This window comes from Pteropus vampyrus, unplaced genomic scaffold, assembly GCF_000151845.1.
Source record: "Pteropus vampyrus isolate Shadow unplaced genomic scaffold, Pvam_2.0 Scaffold334, whole genome shotgun sequence".
NCBI classification, from domain to species: Eukaryota; Metazoa; Chordata; class Mammalia; order Chiroptera; family Pteropodidae; genus Pteropus; species Pteropus vampyrus.
This window is the reverse complement of record NW_011889115.1, coordinates 38,885-61,793: the sequence shown is the minus strand read 5'-3', so window position 1 is coordinate 61,793 and position 22,909 is coordinate 38,885. Positions and strand designations below refer to the sequence as shown.

The window sequence follows — 22,909 nt, the reverse complement described above, 5'->3', positions numbered from 1 at the left end:
GAGTTACTGACAATCTGTGGAGTCAACACAATTAACCGTCACAAAATGGCTAAGATATGTTTGCATTGTGGCAAACACTATGGATTGGCTGTCCAAAAGCCATTCACATCTCTCTTCTCTCGTTTTTATCTCCTATAAAGGCTAGAAAGAAAAAAGTATAGTACTCTATTTCAAATAACAGCCAGGGAGGGCTGTCCTTCCCAATAAAAAGGTAAAGACTTACTAGGAGAAAGCCCCTTTGCCTCTTTCTCCTTTTTCCTCCCTGAATGTGGATTAAAAGACCAGAGATATTACAGTTCCCTTAACCACAAGACAATAAACATAAACACAAAGGTCTACATGGTAGACCATGTGGAAGTGAAAGGAGCCAGGGTCCCTACGCCACCTTACCAGGTCTGGACCGCCTACCTCTGGGCTTTTTATTGCATAAGACACATAAAAGCTATCAAATTAAGCTATTATAGTAAGGTTTTCCATTAGTGCAGCTAGTATGCTTATAGTGGATACAAATATAAAATTCTCACGTAAAAATCAAATTAAGAGTTATGAAAAATATCCTCACCAACACTTGAAATATTTTAAAGAGAACCTTAATAATAAGCTTATATTTTTGTTTTCCTTACTTGAAGACAACAAATACCACAAAAACAATACAAAAAAAAGAAAAAGGACGGGTATGTGGTAGTGGTGAAACAACTGATTCCAAAGACAAACAAAAGTGAGATAAGGCTGGGGAGGTAGAAGGGCACAACTATATCACCGTACAAGTATGCTCTTATGTAGACTTTAACTAATATTTCTTATATGTCAACTGTAACTGTCAGTAAAAAAAAAAAAAGAAAAAAAAAGTTTATTTTTTCGGCAGAGGAAATTACAATTCACTTTTTAAGTCTGAACCTTTAAACTTGGGAAGCTTTCTTCCAGGTTACGAGCAAGGGTCTTATCAACTTCATGTAGGATTTTGAGAAAGTCTTCCACCTGTGAGTCAAACCAAATAACCAAATAAACATTAAGTAGAGAAAAAGGTAAAGTATTGATTGCTGACTATAAAAATGTTCTACCTGTAGTTTCTAAATAGTCCAACAGAAAAGAAATATTGACAGATCCCCATATGACTAATAACAGTACTTCCTGGACAGTCCTCTGAAACACCGAGGAAGTGACTAGCCCTTACCATTTTGTTTTACTCTTAAACTAGTATTTATCCTCCCACTGATTCCCCTTTAAGGTCCATTAATGAAATTTTATTACCATCTTCCTTGCTGACATGACCTTATTTTGAAACTGCTTTTAATGATAGCAAATATGATATAATATGAAGAACCATAAAAACCTACTGACTATACCTATGAAGAATCTTACTTTTGATTAATATATATGCTATATACTTCATAACAGAAAGGGATACTATAAATTCAGTGCTGGTTCCTTTCTCTTAAAATTTGAACTGTTCCTCAGGCTAGTCCCATGAATTATCCAGCAGTCATCTATCTGGCAAAGGCATTAAGTGTGTGAATTGTATGCACTATCTTTTTTGACAATGGCCTCAAAGATCAAGCACTTACTCTAATACATTTTATTTTGTAATCCTCTTAAAACTCAGCCATCTATACATTTACTCATACTCACCACAGGGCTATAGAAAGGAAGAAGATTATGAAATGCACAGCAACATTTCTGCTTGTTTAACTGGCCCTCCTTTAGTCCTTTAGCCACAATGTCCTAAAACAAAACAAAACAAAAAGATCTAACATTGAGAAAGGAAAAGTTTTAAAGCTATGTTTAGTGAATCGTTATATTTAGAATATAACAATTCCTTAGTGATCCTACAGGTATTTCTAACATCCCAACTGAACCCAGGATCATTCCTACTTGTATAACCCAAATATGTGCTCCACTGCAGTCCTTATTCTAGTGAAGGGGACCATCACCCACTCACCCTCCTGCACAAACCAAAAAATTGCCAAGACTATTCCTCCTCCTCAGCTGCTGTGACCAACCACCACCAACCACAAGTGTTTAATTCTACTCTTCTAATCTCATCCCACCCCTCCCCTTCGTTCACACGTCCACCGTTTAGGTTCTCACTATTTTTCAGATTATTCTTGAAGATTACCAGCCACAAAAGCCTGTTGATTAGTCAGTCCCCTGGCCTCCAGCCTCAGCTCTCTCTAACCTTCTCTCTCTTGCTTTTGGAGTAATCTTTCTAAACAGATCATGCCACTTGATACTTAAAAAAAAAATCTTTAGTAACTCCTCAGTTTCCTCAAGATTAAGTCCAAATTCCATTAAGTATGGTATATAAAAATTTTCACGTCACCACTCTGCTTTATTCTCAGCCTACCTTCCTCCTATATTCCTCTCACTTAACAGTCAAGAAAAATCTATGTCCCTCCCTCCAAAAAAACATAAGCAACAGCAAACAATGGGAAAAATACTTGTCATGAATATGCAAGATATACTATTACCCAAGGAGTTCCATTCAAATAATCAAAATGGATAAATTTATAAAGCAGGAAACACAAACAATATACAAATATATGGAAAGATGTTCAAACTAATAATAAAAATGTAAATCAAAATAAGGCACAAATTAATCACCTATGGAATTTTACTTGATATAAAATTATAATACCTAATAATAAGGATCAAGTAAAATCAACATTTTCACATGTCAAAAGCACTTTGGCAATATGTAGCCATTATGCCACAGTCATCTTCACGTTTACAATGTCTAAGCTAGTAATCTAACTTCCAAAAGCCTACACAAAGGTACTAATCCCAAACTGGAAAAGGAAAGTGGGACAATTCACCAAAAAAACAAACCACGAGAGTAACAGAAATTTGTTTTAAGGAATATTCTTTTTGGAAAACAGTCAATGAATATGAATATATTCTTCATAGTTATAGTCATATACATTTTTTTCTAAAATATATGAATAGAAAGGTTATACTCAAAAGAAAAATATACTAACAATCCCAAACATATTCAGGGTGAATATTTCTAAAAATAAGTTTACAATAAATTTTAAAAACTGAATTTTTGGCAAATTGGGTATTAAAGTGGCTCCCAATGAAGTCTTTCAGTGAAATTATCTAAAGTAAGGAGAAGTGCTTATAATATGTTAAAAGAAACGCAGTCTATAAAAATTTTATCTACTGCATTATGTGAAAAACATATATGTAAATATACCAAACCACATCAGTTGTTGATTTAAGACTATAACCTTAGAGTGATAAGTTTTTTCTTTCTCTATTTTCCCAATTTTAATATAGTTATACTACTTTTATACGCACAAAATAACAACAGTAATAATAAAGTTGGGAACATCAAACAATTTACGTTTTCTGTAGCTGAAACACTATTAATACTTCTTTCTTACCTTTGTTAATACTTGAAAAATATTAGAAAGAAATTCACACGAAATATCCTTTAAGATTTTTAAGTGGAAATCATCTTGGGTTAAATCAGACTTTTTAGTTTCTTCTGCATTCGACTCTGCTGAGTTCTCTGGTTTCTTCTGACATTGTTCCACATTTTGTAAGACACGAATCAGGCTATCAATTAGAGGAAGATCTACTGTACAATCAAGAGGTATGGAATTAGCCAGTTAAATTTCGTTATTCATTCATGATTCATTCATTCATACTGAACGCCTACTAGAGGTAAGCATGATATTTTAGGTACTAATAGTGAACAAAATCATTAAGGCTTCAACTTTCGAGAGACATTTTTATACTCTCAAACAAGCAAATGAATAAAATAGATCATTTCAGATTTTGATATGTTCTGTGAAGAAAATTAAAGGGGAATATAATAAAGTAGCTGGCAGAGGAGGCTCTCTGAAGAGGTGACACTGAGTTGAGGATTAAAGAATAAAAAGAATCAATGTAAAGAATCCAGGAAAACATTTCAGGCAGAGGAAACAAGTGCAAAAGCCCCAAACAAAAAATGTCCTCGGAGGTCTGAAAAACAAAAAGGCGGCTAGTGAACAAGGAAGGTACAAGATGAGTTTGGAAAGTTGGACAAGAACTCTATCAAGTAGGGCCTTGGAGGCCACAGAAAAGGATTTGAATTTTAAACTTTGACTTTCATAAAACTCTTAACCAAAACTTTTAAGTTTTGTTTTACTAAGTTTAAAAAACGTATGATTTCTTAAAAGACAGAACAATCATTTTAATTAGCCTATAATAAAAACTGTACATAAAACCAATGCTCAGACGCAAAATGTATTTTATCGCATGAACATGCCAAAATGTATTTCACTCTAAATTAACCAGTGATTTTAACTCTACGATTTCTGCTTAATAATTGCAAATCCAGGGAAAAAGTTAGCTATCGCACAGAATCAAGTATAATGGCTTCAAAAAAAAATCTACCATTTCCAAACATGTCATTTCTAATACATGGTAATGGCATTTTAAAAAAATTAGCAACCAGGAAAATCTTATCCTTTATTTCTTCACTCAATGTCACCTATTAAGAGCACCTCCCTTACCGGGCTGCTTTATTATATTCCCCTTTGATTTACTCCCACTTTCTTACTTGTGTTATCACCAACTCTTGACTCTTTAACACCCAAATCTTTACATCCATGACTTCCCTGTAGGTCACTGCAATCTATATACTATACCAGCCTCTCCTATCTCTTTCTCAGTCATAACTTTGCAAAGCCCCTATTCAAGGCTTAGGGCAGGATGAGGGGGTGGGTGCTAATCAGTGGCTTAAAGGAGCATCTTTATACTTTCTCATCCAATCATAAAAATCATACATAAAAGTTTGGGGGAGGACGTGAGAAAAGGAAAAGAACACCTAGTCCCATAACATCAATTTATAATGAATTTCTATATATCAAATAACATGACATCAACACTCATTAAGCAAACTACAAATGATAAAAAGAAAAAAGACAAACATGTTAGTAAGAGACATTACTTTTCCTCTCACTCCATATCAAATCAAGTCAAAAAAAATAACCAAGGTTACAGAAGACCTCAGCTCTAGACTCATAAAGTGCCTGCTCAACACCTCCGTTTGGATATCTAGAAGACATCTCAAATTCAATGTGTATCTCAGGAAATGCAACTCTTTTGGACAAAAATGCCAGACTTCTTTCCTGACCCTCCCATCCTGTCAGCAAATCCTGTTGACACTACCTAAAAATGATCAGAATCTATTTTTTCCCACCACCTCCAGTCACCGCCTTCATCCAAGTTATATTATCTCTTGCCTCAAGTTCACAACAGCCCCCTAACTAGTCTCCCTTTTGAACACTTGCTCTGCTACATTTCTTACAAACATGGCTGCCAGAGGAAGCCTGTTAAAGTCAGCTCATGTCTATCCATCCTCTGCTTATAACTCTCCACAACTCCCTCTCTCATTCAGAATAAAAGGCAAAATCGGTCCCTCCACACTCTAGTCCATTACCTCTTTTGGCCCCCTATACTATTTCTCTCTCCTGTGCTAACTGCACCCCAGCCATACGAGGTCTCACTGATCTTTCTTAAATATACGAGGTATACTTCTAGTTCAAGGTTTTTATACTTGCTGTTCCCTCTGTCTAGAATGCTTTTCTCCCCAAGTATTCACATGACTCACTCCATTATTTCCTTCAGGTCTGTACTCGATGTCAACTTCTCAAATGAGGTAACTTATCCATAAATGCAAAAAGATTCTTAAAACATTCAACATTTATTTTTCATTAAAAGTTCTTAATAGGAATAGATGAATATCTCCTAAAGTGGTAAAACATAAATTGCTTGAAATCCATCATCCACTGTGCCCCAAAGAGAATTTCTAGAAACAGTCCCAAGAAAGTCAGGAAGAAGGTAAGTTTTTCCATCACCATCATTATTTAACACTAGAGGTACAAGGCAACCCATTAGATAAGAAATCAGGTAGAAAAGTAATAAAACATACCTAACTTAAAGCCTAAGATTCCCACTCAACAACTATTAAATACAGTAAGAGAATTCAGAAAGGTTATTGGTTGTAAAATTAAATACACAGAAATCAATAGCCTTCATATATTAAAACAACAATAATTAAGCACTACGGGTACTGATACATGACGAGAACAATGGAACTGAATGAAATGTACAGAGATATTTAAAACATAGTTATCACGAAATTTCAAATCAATGTAGGTTAAACTGGTTTATCTATTAACCGATGTTGAGACAACTGGGTACCATCTGGAAAAAAGCTGAAACCATACCTCACTTGTAACATCCGAATAAATTCTAGATGGATCATGGATTTAATTGTAATCATAAAAAATCATTCTGTGAAAGCATACTTATTAACATAGAAAAATATTCATTTTATATTTCTAAATGAAAAAAAAGGATTTAAAACTATGTATGTTGAGTATCTAACAATTATCTCTAGACAGTAAGAATACAAGCACTATGTTTCCTTTTATAAATTTTACACATATTTTTGTGTTGAGAAAATGACTTTTTTTTATAATCAGGAGAATAAAAGCACTAAAATAAAAAATGGAAGAAACCAAATGAACAATCAACAAAAACCTGGGCTTTAAAATCTGATAGACTAGAATTTAATTCTGTGAACTAAAATGATACTTGCCATTTTCTATCTTTAGATACTCCTGTTCTGATTGTGAAGCATAGATGGCAGACAACACTGAGAAAATGGAGGCTAGCACTGTTTTCTGTTCTTGAAGTATAATGGGTGGATCATCAGGCTGGCAGAATTCATGGCAGACCAAGTCAAAAAGTAAATTCCAAGTGTCTTTTCCAGTATCAGAACACTGTACTTAATAAAGATGATAAAGAAAGTAGTAATTTAAAAAGAGCAAACAATTAAATGAATAACTTTAGTCCTTTCTCATATAACATCTTACCAATAGCTTGAATTCCATCATCCACTGTGGTAAGCAGCTGTAAGATATGCATGTAAGCATCAAGCCCTTCCAGATTTTCAGAACTAAATACAAAAAGCAAAAGCACTGAATTAACAACTTTACTCTCTATGGGATTACAATCATTTATTCATTCAACAAATATTCATCATTCTATTCTAGCCACTGCCCTAAACGTTGAGAATAAAACGGGGAACAGGACAAAGTCTCTGTGCTCATCAGTGTTTACATTAAATAGGAAAATCAGTCAAAAAACAAATATTCTGTAATATAATCAATACACAAGACAAAAAGTAAAAATTCTTTTTCACCTTGTCCCACAAAACCAATAATGTAGAACCCTGCTAGGTGATACTTCTTCATTTCGGTTTATTCTAATAATCAGGATAAAAATTGGCTGAGACTTTTATAGAATGAATGTAAGGTCCACTGCACCAAGCACCGACAACAATAAAGTTCTTAAAACTTCACAGGATCATCCCAGCTTCCTAGATAATACTAAAACTATGTAAGAATAATTTTTGTAATCAACAGTTTGGATTCCTAGAGACTCACAATCTTAGTTCTTCAAACAATTAAGTGAAGACAGTGAACAATTAAAAGACTGTTCAGCAAATATTTATTTAGTACCTACTGTTTTCAGGCACTATGTTAGGGGCTGAGAAACAGAGGTATAAAACATTGTCTCTACCTTCATGAAGTTTATAGTATGAAAGGAAAGCAGATAATTAAAGTGGTAATAACAAAGTGATGTGAATGTAAGCCAGAGGAAGTCCAAGGTGCTAGAAAACCACACAGCAAGCATACTTAATTTAGTTTAGAGTGTCAGGAAAGGTATCTCAAGAGAAATGATGTTTACACAGAAACTTGAAGGGGCAAAGAAATGTTTGACATAGACAAGACAGTGTGAGCAAAGGCTGAAATTAACAGCTTGACTCAGCTGAAGAAATGAAAGAAATTTCATGTGGCTGAAATTTCATGTAGGGCCTTATAAGCCATGTTTTTAAAAATCTGAACCTCATCCTAAGGAAAGCAAGTGAAGAGCTTGAAGCATGAAAACTGGATTATTAGTGTGTGCTTTGGAAAGACCACTCTACAATCTTGGCTTGGAAGGAGCAAGCCTTGAGGCAGGGAACTTAGGTAAAAGAACGTTACAATTGTCCAGGTAAGAGATAGTGGCCTGGTGATGGCCTGGAAGGGATCCCAGAAAGTCAGGAACAAGGCTTGGAGGCTGACTGGCCATGGGAAAAGAGTGGAATGGAGAAGAGTCAGTAATGGCTTCCACGTTTCTTCCCTATTACCCAAATGGAATAATGTTTACTGACATTGGGAATACCGAAGCAGGTTTAGGGAGATGATGATGAGTTTAATTCTCATTTGGATAAAGGACATAAAATTAATAGGCTTTAATCTGGGTTATTAAGCAGATCAATTAATTTTCTAATAACTAGCAGTAAACAGCTTCGGCAACCTACAAGACTTAGTAATCAACCTTGAGAAGACATCTGAGTCCAAAAGTCAGTCATTTATCCAAGACTGGCATATACTCACAAGAAGCAAAAAAACAAATGATGTCTGACATTAACTGAAGAAGTTGCTAAATGTCCAATGGAAAAGAAAGCATAAGAAAACCTTTCTACTTAATTTATATTACACATAATTGCACAAGAGTTTAAGACAGTAGCCACAATTAATGCTGAACCAAAGCCTATTGCTAAGTAATATTAGGGAAGGTACTTTGTAACCATTATGATTTTTGCACAAATGAGATATATTATCACCACAAATAGTAGTAGTGAATAAAACCTAACAAAGATGGGCTGTGTGCTATTCGTCCTGCCCAAAGGAAACTAAGATGACTTACATCGAAGGATACTTCTAGCAACTGGACATTTTGAGCAAAAGAGCTCACCTACCGTACTTGTTTGGCAGCTTCAAGTACACAGGGCACAATTCTAAACACTTGCTGCTCTTCGGACTCTTCCTGGGGTTGGTCCAAAGGCTGAACAGCTCCATTTCCAATCCACTCCAACATTAGCTTCTCATCCAAATCAAAGAGCTTGTCCACAACCTCCCCCACCTTCACCAGCAAGTCAACTGCAGAGAATAAAACATATTGAAATGAGAAACAAAATTTTAAAAGCAATAATGTTAATTAAAATTCCTAAATCTATTCCAAGAAAACCAGGTCTTGCCAAAGCATTACTTATTCCACAAGTAATATGTTTACTTCCTTTGTTTAACTTTGCTTGTCTCCCTTCATTTTTAAATGAGGGATTTATCAGTATCCTAGGAGTTTAAGAAGAAATTTTATATCTTAAATTGAAATACTCTCTCACCTTATACTTAGCCTTTAAGTGACCTCCAGAAATACTTATCTTGTTTCCTAACAATTAAACATAATCAATTTTTTTTCCTACAATACATGGTGACTTACCATTTGTTGAACTTGACATGATGAAGCAAATGCTATCGTAAATAGCTGGGTGTTCCCGGATTCTTTCCACCCAGACATTGGCCACTTCTGTCTGGGAAATGCAAGTAAGCAACAACCTACATGATAAATGTGAGCTTAATATCTATCTTTCAAAAACAGTAAAGGAAATTCAGGAATGAAGAATTAACTATTTTCCTAGACTCCCTTATGGGTGAGTATATAGAATCCATAAAAAGAGCAAAGCATACCTGCTTGTTTCCAGCAGAGTTGGAGGGTCTGAATCATACAAACAGTGCAATAATACCTGGCTGCAAAAATAAAATAGTTAAACCAATATACCTCACTTCTCTCATTTTAAATATCAAAAGTTTTTATTTTTAAAAATATTTTAATTGTGAAATATAGCATACATAAACATAAAAGCCGATAAGATCCAAATCTATACTTAATAACTATAAAGCAAACACATTTTAAAGAAACACCAACAGTGCTGTCTCTCTATAGGCCCTGAGTGTCCCTTCCAAATTACAATTCTTTCCCACCTAGAAATGACTACTACCTTGACTTTTCTAGAAATCATTTCTTAGCTTTACTCTATAGTTTATTTAATATATATTTCGTTTTGAACTCTATACGAGAGAAACTGTATTGTATGTATTCCTTTGAACTTTAGTTCTTTTGCTCACTACCATGTCTTTAAGATCTACCCATATTGTTCTCATAGCTGTTGTTCTTTGATTCACTGCTGCAGAACATTCCATTGTATGAATATGAGATAATCTATTTTCCAGCCTACTATTGACAGACACTTGGGTTGATTCCAATTTTGAGCTATTTCAAGCAATGCTCTGTTCCTGTAATACTTTTTGTATGAGTATCCTGACATACGTGTACACAGTTTCTCTAATCATACATCTATGAGTGGCATCACTGGGTCACAGCAAATGCATACCTTCCAACCTGACTACACAATGCCCAACTGTTCCAAAGTGGTTGAACAAATTTATATACCATCAGCAATGTAAATTCTTCCATTATAACTTTAAGATAAGCATTTAACTTATAAAACTTGTTACATTATTCAGTCTCAGCTTTTTGACAGAGACCACTAGAGTCACTTACTCCATGAATGAGTCACTTACTCCATGAATGATTAGAAATCCTGAGTCACTTACTCCATGAATGATTAGAAATGATTGAGAATACCTTTAACTAGGATTTTAAAGTCTCTCCACATCTAGAAGAGCCAATCACCTCTATTTTAACAACCCACGCACTTGAATCCTGTGATTAAACCCTACAGCCCTAGCCGACAATAACCACCCAGAACAGTTTTCCTAAATTATTGTAGGCACAAATTTCTTTGAGATTCTGATTAACAGCCAGGAACTGACTGTCATATGAATAAACATTCATGTAAAAAGTCAGTTATATGACTATGATATTAATAAAATCACAAAATTTAGCATTTAATTCCAGGGTGTTCTCAAACTTCTTAAAGTAACCATCAACGTTTCCACCATTAAAAAACCTTCCACCCAAAACTTTCTTGCACAGAGAAGAGAACTAGCCTCCAAGAAAAGTATGAAAGTCTTTGAATCGCAGAGGCAATCTTGTATCTTCCAGTCTGTTGGCAAGTCCCTGATCTAAGTCAGAGTTCTCAGGGTGACACTGGTCGACAAGTCTAATTTTTCTAGACTGAGCCCTCAGATTCCCTAAGCCTAAACTGTTAGACTCTGGGTAGGTGCACTATCTTTGCTCCACTGGTTCTTATCCTATCTGGCTTCCCATCTGCTGACAATTTAGGTTCCTCTGCTACAGATAAAGAAAACAGGCTTAAATCCTGAATCACGTCCATAAATAGTGTGGAAGCCCTTAGCTACCATCAATATACAATAAAGTTCTTGGAGAGTGCTCAACAGGAGAAAGAAAGTGCTACATTTCATAATATTTTCCTATCTCTACTATGTATTAGGATTTCCTTAGGAATATAAAACATAAATCTTTCTTTTAAAGACATTATTATATAGTAAAACTTACCCAAGATTTTTATCACTGCTGATGGACACACATATCTCCTGGAAACAGGCCATATTACCTAAAATTCCCACACAAATTTCCTGCCAAATCAAATTTCACAGGTCACAATGGCTCCAAGATAAAAGACATATAAGAATAAACACTTGAATTTTCTCTGAGCCTTAGAACAGGAAACAGCATAGAGAAGTATACTGCCTGCACCCTAATTATTTGGTAAGTTCACAGTATTTGGGAAGGGATGAAAGACACGAGAAAAAGAAAGATCAAAGGCAGGCAGGGGTTATAGAAGAAACATCTTATGGAATGGATGAACTGAGCCTTAAATGATAGTTAGGATTTAGATATGCAAATAAGAAAGACATTCAAACAAGGGGGAAAGTATCAGGAATGACAAAAAGGAAATAATGTACATGGTTAATTCAGTGAACAATAAAGAAAGTAGCCTGGCTGTTGCACAAAGTCAGAGACTACCATGAGATAAATGCAGCAGGTAAAAAGGATCAGGATTAAGGGCCCTCGAGGCCATGTTGAAGAGTTTAGATTTAATTTAGGAGGATATATGGAGCAATGAAGGTCCTCAAGGAAGGGAATAACATGCTGCAATGATATTTTAGGAAGATTATTCTGGCAGCAAAATGCATATTGCATGATAGTGAAAAAACTTTAAAAAAAGTAAATAACCTCAATAAAAACAGCTAAAGTTTATTTAGCACTCTCTATGCCCAGGCACTACTCTAAGCACTTTCCATGTATCGTTTCATATAATTTATGAGGTAGATATCATTATTATCTCCATTTTTTAGATGAGGCAACTGAAGCACAGAGAAGTTAAGCAACTTGCCCAAGATCTCCAACTAGGCAACAGCGGAGCTCCAGAGCATGAGCATTTAACTACTGTACCATACCACATCTCCGCAATCAGATGCAAAAAGATGAGGGTGGTGCTGACAGGCATGGAAAGGGATGGAGTGAGTTAAGAGTCAAGGTGAAAGCAAAATAATCTGATGCAGGGCAAAGGGAGAAAGGAGTGGAACATGACTCCTAGGTTTCAAGTTGCTGCATTTCTCCAGTCGGAGACACTGGTCCCACTGACAGGAAAATTGGGAAAGAAAGTGGAAGAAAGACTATAATGAGTTCAGTTAGGGTGGTGTTTCCAAACTTGCTGGAATATAAGAATTATTCGTGGAGCATATTAAAAATACAGATTTGCAAGGCCCATCTCAGAACTACTTAATCAGAATCTCCAGGGCAGAGCCTGAGAAGCTGCTGATTACTAAGCACACCATATGATTTTTGACCAGATAAGTATGATAATCACTGAGTTAGGATATATGGAATTTTGGACTGGAAAATGCAGCATGCAAGTAGAAAATGCCTAAAAAAAGTTGGAGATGTGACACCAGAAATCATAAGGAAGGTCAAAGTTTTGATCCCACAGGTACAGATTTACAACTTAAGGGTTTAAAGAGAGGATGAGCTCACTAAGGAAATGAATATAAAGAGGACAGGGATTTGGGAGTCCTTAAAAGGAGTCCACACTCAACATGCAGGAAGAAAGAAAAAAGCCAACAAAAGTGACAGAGATGTGAATGAAGCGGTCAGAGACCAGGAGAGGAAGGTGGCACCAAAGCTATGGTAGTGTTGTTTCAATAAAAAGTGGGTCATCAAATGCTGGAAAGATTAAAAGAGAGTAGGGGCAAGAAGGAAACATACATATTTCCCTTACAAAGTAAAGAGGAAATAGCCGAATGTCCAATCGAAGACCAAGTTTCTCAGTCTTGGCTGCTCATTGGAATGAGGGGAACTTTAAAGTTCCAAGCGAAACTTTAAAGTTCCAAGGGAAACTTTAAAAGCTGTTTGGGGCCTCATACTTGCAGATTCTGTTTTAACTGGGTATGCCCTGACCCAGGAGTTTTAAAAGTTCCCTATAGCAAATCTTCCCAAAATGTGGGCCCTGGTCCAGAGCACTAGTATCACCTGGGAACCTTTTCGAAACCTCGATCCTACACCAAACCTACTGGACCAGAATCTTTGGTTGTGCCCCATAATCAGAGATTCTGGGACATGCTGAAGTTGGAGTCCATGTCCTAGGTGATTCTAAGTGTGGCCAAGGTTGAGTGAGAATCACTGCTATAGACAGGCTGTAGCTCGCAGACATATGATATGACTAATTCTTGAAAGGTGTCATTGAGATAAGCTTATTTTCTTTAAGTACTAATCATAAATCAATGTACTTAAGTTAGAAAAATCCCAGAGAAAATAATATAACTGTAAAATCTTTATATTAATATAATGACCTAAAGAAAAAGTGGTTCATCAGTTCATCGAACTCCAATTCAGGTGGAGCACTGTACTAATAAAATTGTAATTCAACATTCAATTTGTAAAAATATCATATAGAATTCTCCACTTCATAATTTCAAAGAGAGACAATATATAGTACAGCAGTTATAGTAAAAGACAGGTTAGGCTCAAATCCCAGCTTCATTCTTTCCTAGTTTTATGACCCTGGACAAATCTCTTAACCTGAGACTTACTCTTTTATTTGTAAAGTGGAGATAAATGCCTACCTCATAGAATAGTAAAAACAAACACTCAGTTAATAGCAATAATTATACTAATCACCTATGACATGCATAGCGCACAGCAACCTAAACAACACCAAAGCACATTACATTGCAAACAACATAGATAAAGACAAATGAGATGTACAGATAACTGTCTGGGGAGTTTACCATCAGCAATGGCCACTGAGAGTTTACTCATTTGGGAAGACTTAGAAGAAAAGCACCACCTTAGACAATAGATGTGAATACTGAGAGGAGATGGAAAGCATAGAAAGGGCAGCATGGAGATGGTGATCATCACAGGACACTCCTGAGACGTTAAGCAGACAAACCTTGCTAAATTAGGACTATCTGGAGGGTAGATTTTGTGCTGGAAAAATGAATTAGATTCAGATTATAGAAAGTCTTGAGCAACAGGCTGAGTTTAGAATGAGGGTTTTTAAGCAATGGAATTTTAGAATAAAAAGATGCAATAAAAGGAAATGGGGGGGTCTGAGCACTGTCCCTTTTCTGCCACGTATCAGTAGCATAATTCAGTTATGTTTATCTGTTTCCACAGCTGTTAAATAAAAGTATTGATCTCCCTACAGCCCAAATCTAAAATTCTAAGACTCTAATAATTTTAAATACCACACTACCTAGGTACCTGGTAATGTTCGATAAATATTTGCAGACTGATTTGTTGCCAGTAAGAAAATTAAAGTGAGAAAAGTGAAAGACTCTTCAGCATTATCTATTGTTATTGCTCGAAAGAGGAAGTTATAAAAATGTAAATACTTACTCTTAATCGAGGACACTTGGATTTGGCCAGCACTCCCAGAAATATGTCAGGAGCATTAAATTCTTGGAGAAATAAAGCCACATCCTGAAAATAAAAATGATTATTGACTTGAATGTTGACTATACCTCTTTAAACCCCACAGCATAGGTAACCATAAAAAATTAATTCCATATATAACTCCTTTCAGGCACAAGGGAAAAAAGTTAGGAATTGAGTCAGTAGACAAAAGTAATGTTAGAAAATCCTTATGGTATCTGGTCCCAAAGTAATGGAACAAATTCATAAACAAAGTTAAACTAATTGATATTCCAGAGTGTTGTCCTCTTTTTTCTGCCCTTAATGTATTTATATTAATGATCTTTCTACCCACCAGGAATTCTCACTGATTCGTTCAAACACACCTGCTGATTGCCAGAAGCTGGGGACAGGGAAAAAGTGAAACTCAGAATTCCGGTCTTCTAAGACCTTAAAACACAATAGGAGAAACAGGTGAAAACTCCTATTGGATCATGTCCCAAATCAAAACCTGTGCTTTCAAAATCCTCAATAGAAAAAAGTCTGATCTCAATGTAACTGCAACATCTTCATACCTCCTTCCTAAAGAATTTGCCCAGTCCACAGCTCCTAAAGGGACACACCAACACAGGTGAAGGAACCAAAGTGAACATGTGACCCAATCTTGTTAGAAATGTGGGCCCCAAAACTAAATCAGTTAACCGTGGAGATCTGTGTTGTAAAATATTTAAAAGCTAAGTTTCTGGCTGTCTATTGCCTTGGATTTTTACCAAACATGAGTTGTTTATTTGAAATAGCTTAACTTAAAACACAGGCTACATGACTTAGGTAAAAATGCACTTCGAAGGGCCCTAGAGGCACCTCAAAGCAGCTGAAACCTAGATAATCTGCATGACTGCTAACTGGGAGAGACATCTTATACTTATGAGACCATGATCAGAGAAAATAGTATTTTCAAAGATACACACAAACTGAAAGTCGCAGCAGTAGATGCTCTCAACTCTAGGTAATCAAACTATTTGTCATGTTAGCAACTCTTGGTAGCATGCTGTGATAAACTTATTCAATGACAGTTAATAATTCCTGGAGTAGCACAGGGTGGCCTAACAATATCAACACCAACAATAATGATGGCAATTAACAGTTATTGAACAAGCATTAAATGCCAGGCACAGTGAAGCAGTTTGCACATTACCTCATTTAATTCTCAAAACAACCCTATGAAGTAGTCATTATTATCAGTCCCATTATACTAATAAACTGAGGTTTCAAAAAGTTAAGCAACCTGCGCAAGATTACATAAGCAATCGGAGAACAGAGCCAGGATTTGAACTCAGATGAGTATGACTTAAGGTCATGCTCTTAAGAGGCACATCGGGTATTCCTTCTTCACCAAATATTTACTGAAAAACCCAAGTAATAGGCACTGTTTTAGGCTCACAATAGAGAACAAGGTAAGTAAAATCTCAGTCCTACAGAGTTTTCATTCTAGAAGAATGAACAATGAACACATAAACAATGAAACTACATAATTTCTAGGTGCCACAAAGAAGATAAACAAGATAGTGTGTGCTAGAAGCTAAGAAATGGGGACGGAGGTTACTTTAGATATATCAGAGAAAGTATCTCTGAAGACATGACATTACGCTCTTAAGAGAAGGAACTTAAATCTGTGAGAAGACACAGGCTCAAACCAATTACTGAATAACAAGTGTTAAGCAATAAGGTGAACAGATTCTGCCTACAGTATCTGGGGAGGCATCAGAGAGGAGATGACATTTAAGCTGGACCATAAAAGATGAGAAAGATTTTGCCTACTAGAGGCCATTCCAGGCAGCAAGGGGCATGAACAGAGCACGAATATGTGAAAATATATAGGAAGTACCTGGAAGTCTCTGCTCAAACACTGAGTGGTAGGGAATAAGGCTGAGATGTAGTTTCATTGGAGAAACTTTATGCCAATGATCAGTGGACAGCTTGGTTCTCTAGACGTGCTTCAAGAGCTGCCATTAAGAGGACGAAGAGGAGGCCAAGAACCTGACTCTCCCCTCTACCAACAATCTCATTCAACCAGAAGCTCTGTTTTACCTATTTTATATTTGAGGATTTGACATATAGGTTTCATTTGAAAAATGGGTTCTATTTCCTTTAAAAAAAATTTTTTTAACCATAACTTCAAATAATTGTAGGATAAGCAGAGAAGAGACTTGAACAATACTCTCAACTCGATCTAATTAACATCTATTCGACACTCCACCAAGAAGCTGCAAAATACACATTCTTTTTAAGTGAACATGGAACCTTTACCAAGACAGACCAAATTCTGGGCCGTAAAACAAGTCCCAATACATTTAAAAGGCTTCAGAGTGTTCACTGACTGCAGTAACTGAAAGATACCTGAAAAATTCCCAAATATTTAAAAAATAAATAATGTACTGTTAAATTACTCATTAACCATAAGGAAAATTAGAAAATATTCTGAACTAAACCAAAATGAAACAATATATCAGAAATTGTGGGGTGCCGCTAAAGCAATATTTAGAGGAAAAATTATAGTGTAAGATGCTATATTAAAAAAGAAAAATGGTTTCAAAGCAACGAACTCAGCTTCCATCCTAAGAAATCAGAAAAAGAGCAAATTAAACCAGAGTAAGCAGAAAAAAGAAAACAATAAAGATCAAAATGAAAATCAATGAAACAAAACACAGTAAGGCAACAGAGAAAAATCAATAAAACCAAAGGCTGATTCTTTGTGAAGATCAATAAAATTGTTAAACTTCTAGCCAACCTGATCGGGGAAAAATACAGAAGACACAAATTATCAGGAATAAGAGAGGTACCATCAATACAGAGTGTAATACTATGAACAACTTTATTCCAATAAATTTGACAACTTACATGAAATGGATAAATTCCCTGAAGAACACACACTACCAAAGTAATCTGAATAGCCCTATATCTACTAAAGGAACTGAATTTATAGCCTAAAATTTATACACCAAAAACCACTAAATGGTGAATTTTATGATAGTGAGATCTATCTCAATAAAACTTATTTTTTAAAAAAGTAATACACAAAACTAAACACAAACAAAAAAATCTTCCCGCAACATAAATTCCAAGCTCAGATGACTTCCCTGGTGAATTCCATCAAATATTTAAGGAACAAATAATATCAGTTCTATACAAACTCTTCCTGAAAACTGAAGAGGAAAACTTCCCAATCTGTGAGGATATAATTACCTTGGTACCAACGCCAGACAACAAGAAAATGAATACCTTTCATAGAAAGAAAGAAAATTTCTAAATAAAATTTTAGCAACTTGAAAATCAGTCAACTTAGTTCACCATATTAACAAACTAGAAAGAAAACCACATGATCATTTCGACGTACTCAGCAAAAGCATGGCAAAATCCCAAATCCATTCCTGATAAAAACCAGGAACAGAGGGGAACATTCTCAGTCTGCAGCTGCATCATACTTAATGAAGGAAGACTGAATGCTCTCTGCCCCTACAATCGAAAACAAGATGAGGACATCCCCTCTCATCGCTTCTAGTCAACATCATACTACAAGTTCTGGTGGGAGCAAATGTACAAAAAAAACCAAATAACAGAAATTCAGATTGGAAAAAAGTAAACTTTTTACTTCATAAATAAGAATCATTTATGTAGAAAATCTAATGGCATCTACAAAAAAGGTATTAGAACTTAAGTAAATTTAGCACAGCTGCAGAATATGATATACAAAATCAACTACATTTCTACATACTAGAAATGATCATCATATATTAATTTTTTTTTTAACTTACAATTTACCATCTACAACAGCATTTAAAAATATGGAACACTCAGAAATAAATCTGACAAAAGATGTGAAAGACCTATTCACTAAAACCCATAAATGGAAAGATATAACTTGTTCATGGGTCAAAAGACTCATTATTGTTAACTTATCAATTCTTTCCCAAATGATCTATGAATTCAACTCAATCTCAGTCAAAATCCTAGCACGATCTTCGTAGAAATCGACATGTTGATTCTAAGATTAATATGGAAATACAAAGGACCAACGACAACCAAAACTATGAGAAAGAACAAATTTGGAGGAGTATCTCTACCTGATTTCAAGACTTATTATAAAGCTACAGTCATCAAAACAGTGTGGTACTGGTGTAAAAATAGACAAATAGATCAATGGAACAGAATAAGAGTCCAAAAATAGACTCACGTGTACATGCACAGACACTAACTTTTGACAAAAACTCAAAAGGCAATTCAGTGGAGATAGTCTTTTTCAACAAATAAGTTATAACTGGATATCCACATGCAAAAAAAGTAACTTCAATCCATACCTTGCATCATACTCAAAAATTAACTCAAAATGGATCACAGACCTATAAGTGAAACCTGAAATTACAAAACCTTTAAGGGAAAAAAAATAAAACACGATTTAAAAAATGGGCAAAAGCTTCAAACTGGCATTGTACCAAAAAAATAATAGATTTCAAATAAGCACATGAAAATATGCTTGACATTATTAATAATCAGGGAAATCCAAATGACAATCATAATGTGAATCACCACAAACTTATAGAAATGGCTGAAAAGAAGACTGACCATACCAAGTGCGAGGATAATGAGGATGAGGAGACACTGAAACTGTATCTCATATGCTACTTGTGGTAATGTAAAATGTAAAAATCACTTTGGAAAACAATTTAACTATTTCTTACGAAGTTAAACATATACCTACCATATGATCCAGCCATACTATTCTAGGTATCTACCTAAGAGAAAGGAAAACATATGTCCATACATACTTATACATAAAAGTTCACAGCAGCTTTATCTGTAATAGACTAGAAACAACTCAATTTACACCAACAGGTACATAGATGAATAAATCATGTTATACAAATATAATGGAACACCACTCGGCAATAAAAAATAAACTACTAATATACACAACGACATGGATGAATCTTAAAATAATGTTGCTGAGTAAAAGAGCCAGACCCCTCCATAAAAGAATATGGTCTAATTTCTATAAAACTCTCGAAAAATACAAACTACTCTGAAGTGACTGAAAACTAATCAATGGTTGCCTGGACAGGATTGAGGAAGGGAGGGGCATGAAGAAACTTTTTAGTGTGATAATGTTCACTATCTTCATTGCGATGGTTCCATGTGCATATACTACATTGAATTTTTTCAAATCGTACCTTTGAACATATGCAGTTTTTGTACATCAATCGTGCCTCAGTACATTTGGAGTATATTTTGTGCCAATTATACCTCAATAAAGCTTTCAAAAAAGACAATGAATAGCCATTAAAAAATTTTAAGACAGAAAAATACAATTTAATCTGTGTTTTAGGAAAAAGATAACTTGGGTGGCAATGTGTAAGGCAGAAAAGAAGTGAAAGAGATTAAAACACGGATTTTAATCAGTTATCTATTTCAAAAGTCCAAGTAATAAAGTGAGAGTCTACGTAAATCAATCTCTTCAGCCAATTTTCTTAACTGTAAAATAAGGGTACTACTTATATTAATTATAAGGTTATTGTAAAGAACAAATGGAATATGAAAATGCTTTCGAGCTATAGAGTACAATATAAATGTTATATTATTATTATTATTATTATTATTATTACATACATGTAATTCTTTCTTGTCCCCTTCTAACTTAATTATGGTACATCCATGGTCTCCTAACTCTTATCCCACTCTCAAATACAACACCAACATTCTCTTTGGGTAAATACGTATCCTGGGCTACAAACAATCTAGCATTCATGAGAACTATATATGTAACCCAAATCCTACCACAGCTCAGATTATCTACCCTCAAAAACAGAAGTGTAGCATTTATAGCTCCTGCCACCTCAGTCTCTGTACCATATATAGGAGTGATTACAGACACTAAAGTCTTTCCTCAGAGATTTAAGGACCGAACCTTAAAAAACAAAATCTATTTACCACCTCCTTATCCAACAATCTTTTCAGTTTCATTTGCAACCCCATACCTCATCCATTGACATATCCCATACTCTGCAAATTTCATTCTCCATTTCTTCATCAAGCTCCATCTGCTGCTCCTCATCATCTGAGCTGGATTTGGTGTTTTCAGGGCTAACAATCTTCAGAAACACAAAGGAAGAAAAGAGATGAATAAAAGCTGTTCACAGTACTCCTCGAGAAATACTACCCCACAATCATTTAGAAGTCACAAAACTACTACCCTCGAAGTGTGTTCTCTTGCAAAAAACTTTAAAAAATTTAGTATCTTGGGTAAATCTATTCATTCGACATTCACAGAGTAAATACTGTTGCTAAGCACTGGGGTAGAAATACAAAAATGAGTAAGATTTAATCCCTCGCTTTCAAGCAGTTTAGTATCGAGTAGGGGGAAAGACATGTAAACTGTAATCACAACGGAAAATGCTAAGTGATTCAAGTGAATTGTGGACAGTTGTGAGAGCAAAAATGATGGACCAATGACCCTGGAGAAGACGGAGAAAACTTCTTAGGTGATATGTAAGCTAAATCTCTAAGAAAGAGTTTGTCAAGAAGGGTAGAATTGCGTAGAGAAAAGTACTGGAGTTTGGGGAATGGAGATCAGTTTAGCGTCATGGGCAGACGAGGCTGGAAAGACAGCAAAGAGCCTTCGATTCCGGGCTAAGAAATATGCATATGGAAATTATAAGAAGTTCCCATAGCTTGCTTGCTTGGCTTGTTTGTTGATCGATTGAAGATTTTTTTTGTAGAAGATGGACTGTAGAGAACTGGAAGTAGTAAATTAGTTAGGGAAACGTGGAAACAAGAAAAGTTCACATTTATTGAGGGCCTCCTTTAAGCCAAACACTGGTAAGCTCTCTATGACCATTATCTTATTTAACCTACACAATAACCGTATATAGAATAATATAGGTATTACCATCCCACTGTACAGAAATTGAGAGAGAAATTGAGGTTCTGAGAGATTAAGAGACTTGCCTAAAGTCACGCGGCTCGTCTACTACAACAAAAGTCCGCGATATACATCAAGTAGGACTTAGGTGTCAGGAACGGGGTCATATACTTTTGGAAATTTTTCAAAAGTAAAATATTGTAATCGCAAGCACTTCAGCACCCCTGCCATTATACGTGCTGAGGGGCACCAGGAGCGACTCCCGCAGTTCTGGGGTCCGCAGAGGCGGCCAAGACGCAAGGCAAGAGGCCCAGCCGCCCGCGCCTGCAGAGGGGTTGTCGTGGAGATGGCGGCTCCCGGGCAGGAGGGGCTGCCAGAGGCGGGGCCGGGGGTCGAGGGAAAGGGAGTCGGGACTCAGGCGAAGTGCGACTTTCCATACCTGAATAAGCCCGCTGAGGACGCCAAAGAGCCAGTGCTTGCTGTAGACCGTGCTCCCTATGCAGTCTCCGCCGGCCACCACCTCTTCGTCCTGGTCCCGACTTGGCGGCGGAGGCGAAGGATTGCGGTCCATGATGTGCGACCACCAGCAGGATACAGCAGCGCCGGAAGCCGCCCAAGGAGGCGAGAGACCAGAGTGCCCGGCGCGCCCGCTGTGGCTCCCGCCACAGCGCCCCCTGCTGTCCTGAGCCCTGCCGGCCTGAGCGCCGGCCGAATAAACCTCAGGCTTGGGAGCCCAGATGACTTGATCACCCCGACGGCACTCTACCCGGAATCCAAGCGCGATCATATTTATAACTGTTATTTGTCACCCTCAGTGGACTGGGTATTCCATCTACCCACATACTCTGTGCTGGGCTGTACAGGACACGTTTATTTTGCCATATGACCTCGGCTTCTGCATCTGGGAGTAACCACAGTAGGCAGTAAGAACATACCCAGAGGCCATTTCTACTCCAGGATGGCGATCGATAATTTAATTATACTAGGAAGTGACTGCAAACTGCATAAATATGTCCCAACGAATAAAAACCAACTGTATTCCTAACTCAACTTCTCCTCCGTCAAATCCCTGAAATGCCAGTGCCACTCAACATGAGGAAATGTGATGGCACGATGTTGGAGTGAACAGTGTCAGAGACGTTAACTTCCTGAAGTTAAAATATTTTATTTTTGTAAATTTTACAAAGACATTTGACCATGTGAACACATTTTTAGAGTTACTCCTAGGCCTTGGAACGGCCCCATGTAAGTGGGGAGCCCTTGAAGCTT

At 36.2% G+C, this 22,909-nt stretch overlaps 1 protein-coding gene across 5 annotated transcripts in view; it reads right to left on the bottom strand.

The window, feature by feature from the left end:
• SAAL1 (serum amyloid A like 1) overlaps nucleotides 1-22,270 on the bottom strand; it is a 24,802-nt gene extending 2,532 nt beyond the window's left edge. Inside the window, exons 1-12 of one of the 5 annotated variants that reach the window (XM_023522153.1) lie at nucleotides 22,080-22,270; nucleotides 20,757-20,870; nucleotides 14,713-14,796; nucleotides 11,365-11,444; nucleotides 9,573-9,632; nucleotides 9,325-9,440; nucleotides 8,804-8,984; nucleotides 6,870-6,952; nucleotides 6,593-6,781; nucleotides 3,384-3,577; nucleotides 1,630-1,722; nucleotides 898-978 (exon numbers count right to left, since the gene is read on the bottom strand). In XM_023522153.1, coding sequence (XP_023377921.1) covers nucleotides 898-978; nucleotides 1,630-1,722; nucleotides 3,384-3,577; nucleotides 6,593-6,781; nucleotides 6,870-6,952; nucleotides 8,804-8,984; nucleotides 9,325-9,440; nucleotides 9,573-9,632; nucleotides 11,365-11,444; nucleotides 14,713-14,796; nucleotides 20,757-20,870; nucleotides 22,080-22,211 — 1,407 coding nt within the window. In that variant the 5' untranslated portion in view covers nucleotides 22,212-22,270. Of the gene's footprint in view, nucleotides 1-807; nucleotides 979-1,629; nucleotides 1,723-3,383; nucleotides 3,581-6,592; nucleotides 6,782-6,869; nucleotides 6,953-8,803; nucleotides 8,985-9,324; nucleotides 9,441-9,572; nucleotides 9,633-11,364; nucleotides 11,445-14,712; nucleotides 14,797-20,756; nucleotides 20,871-22,079 lie in introns of those variants that run through there. The other 4 variants (XM_011378195.2, XM_011378196.2, XM_011378197.2 and 1 more) reach the window with 4 other exon arrangements.
• Between the last annotated feature and the right edge of the window lie 639 nt (nucleotides 22,271-22,909).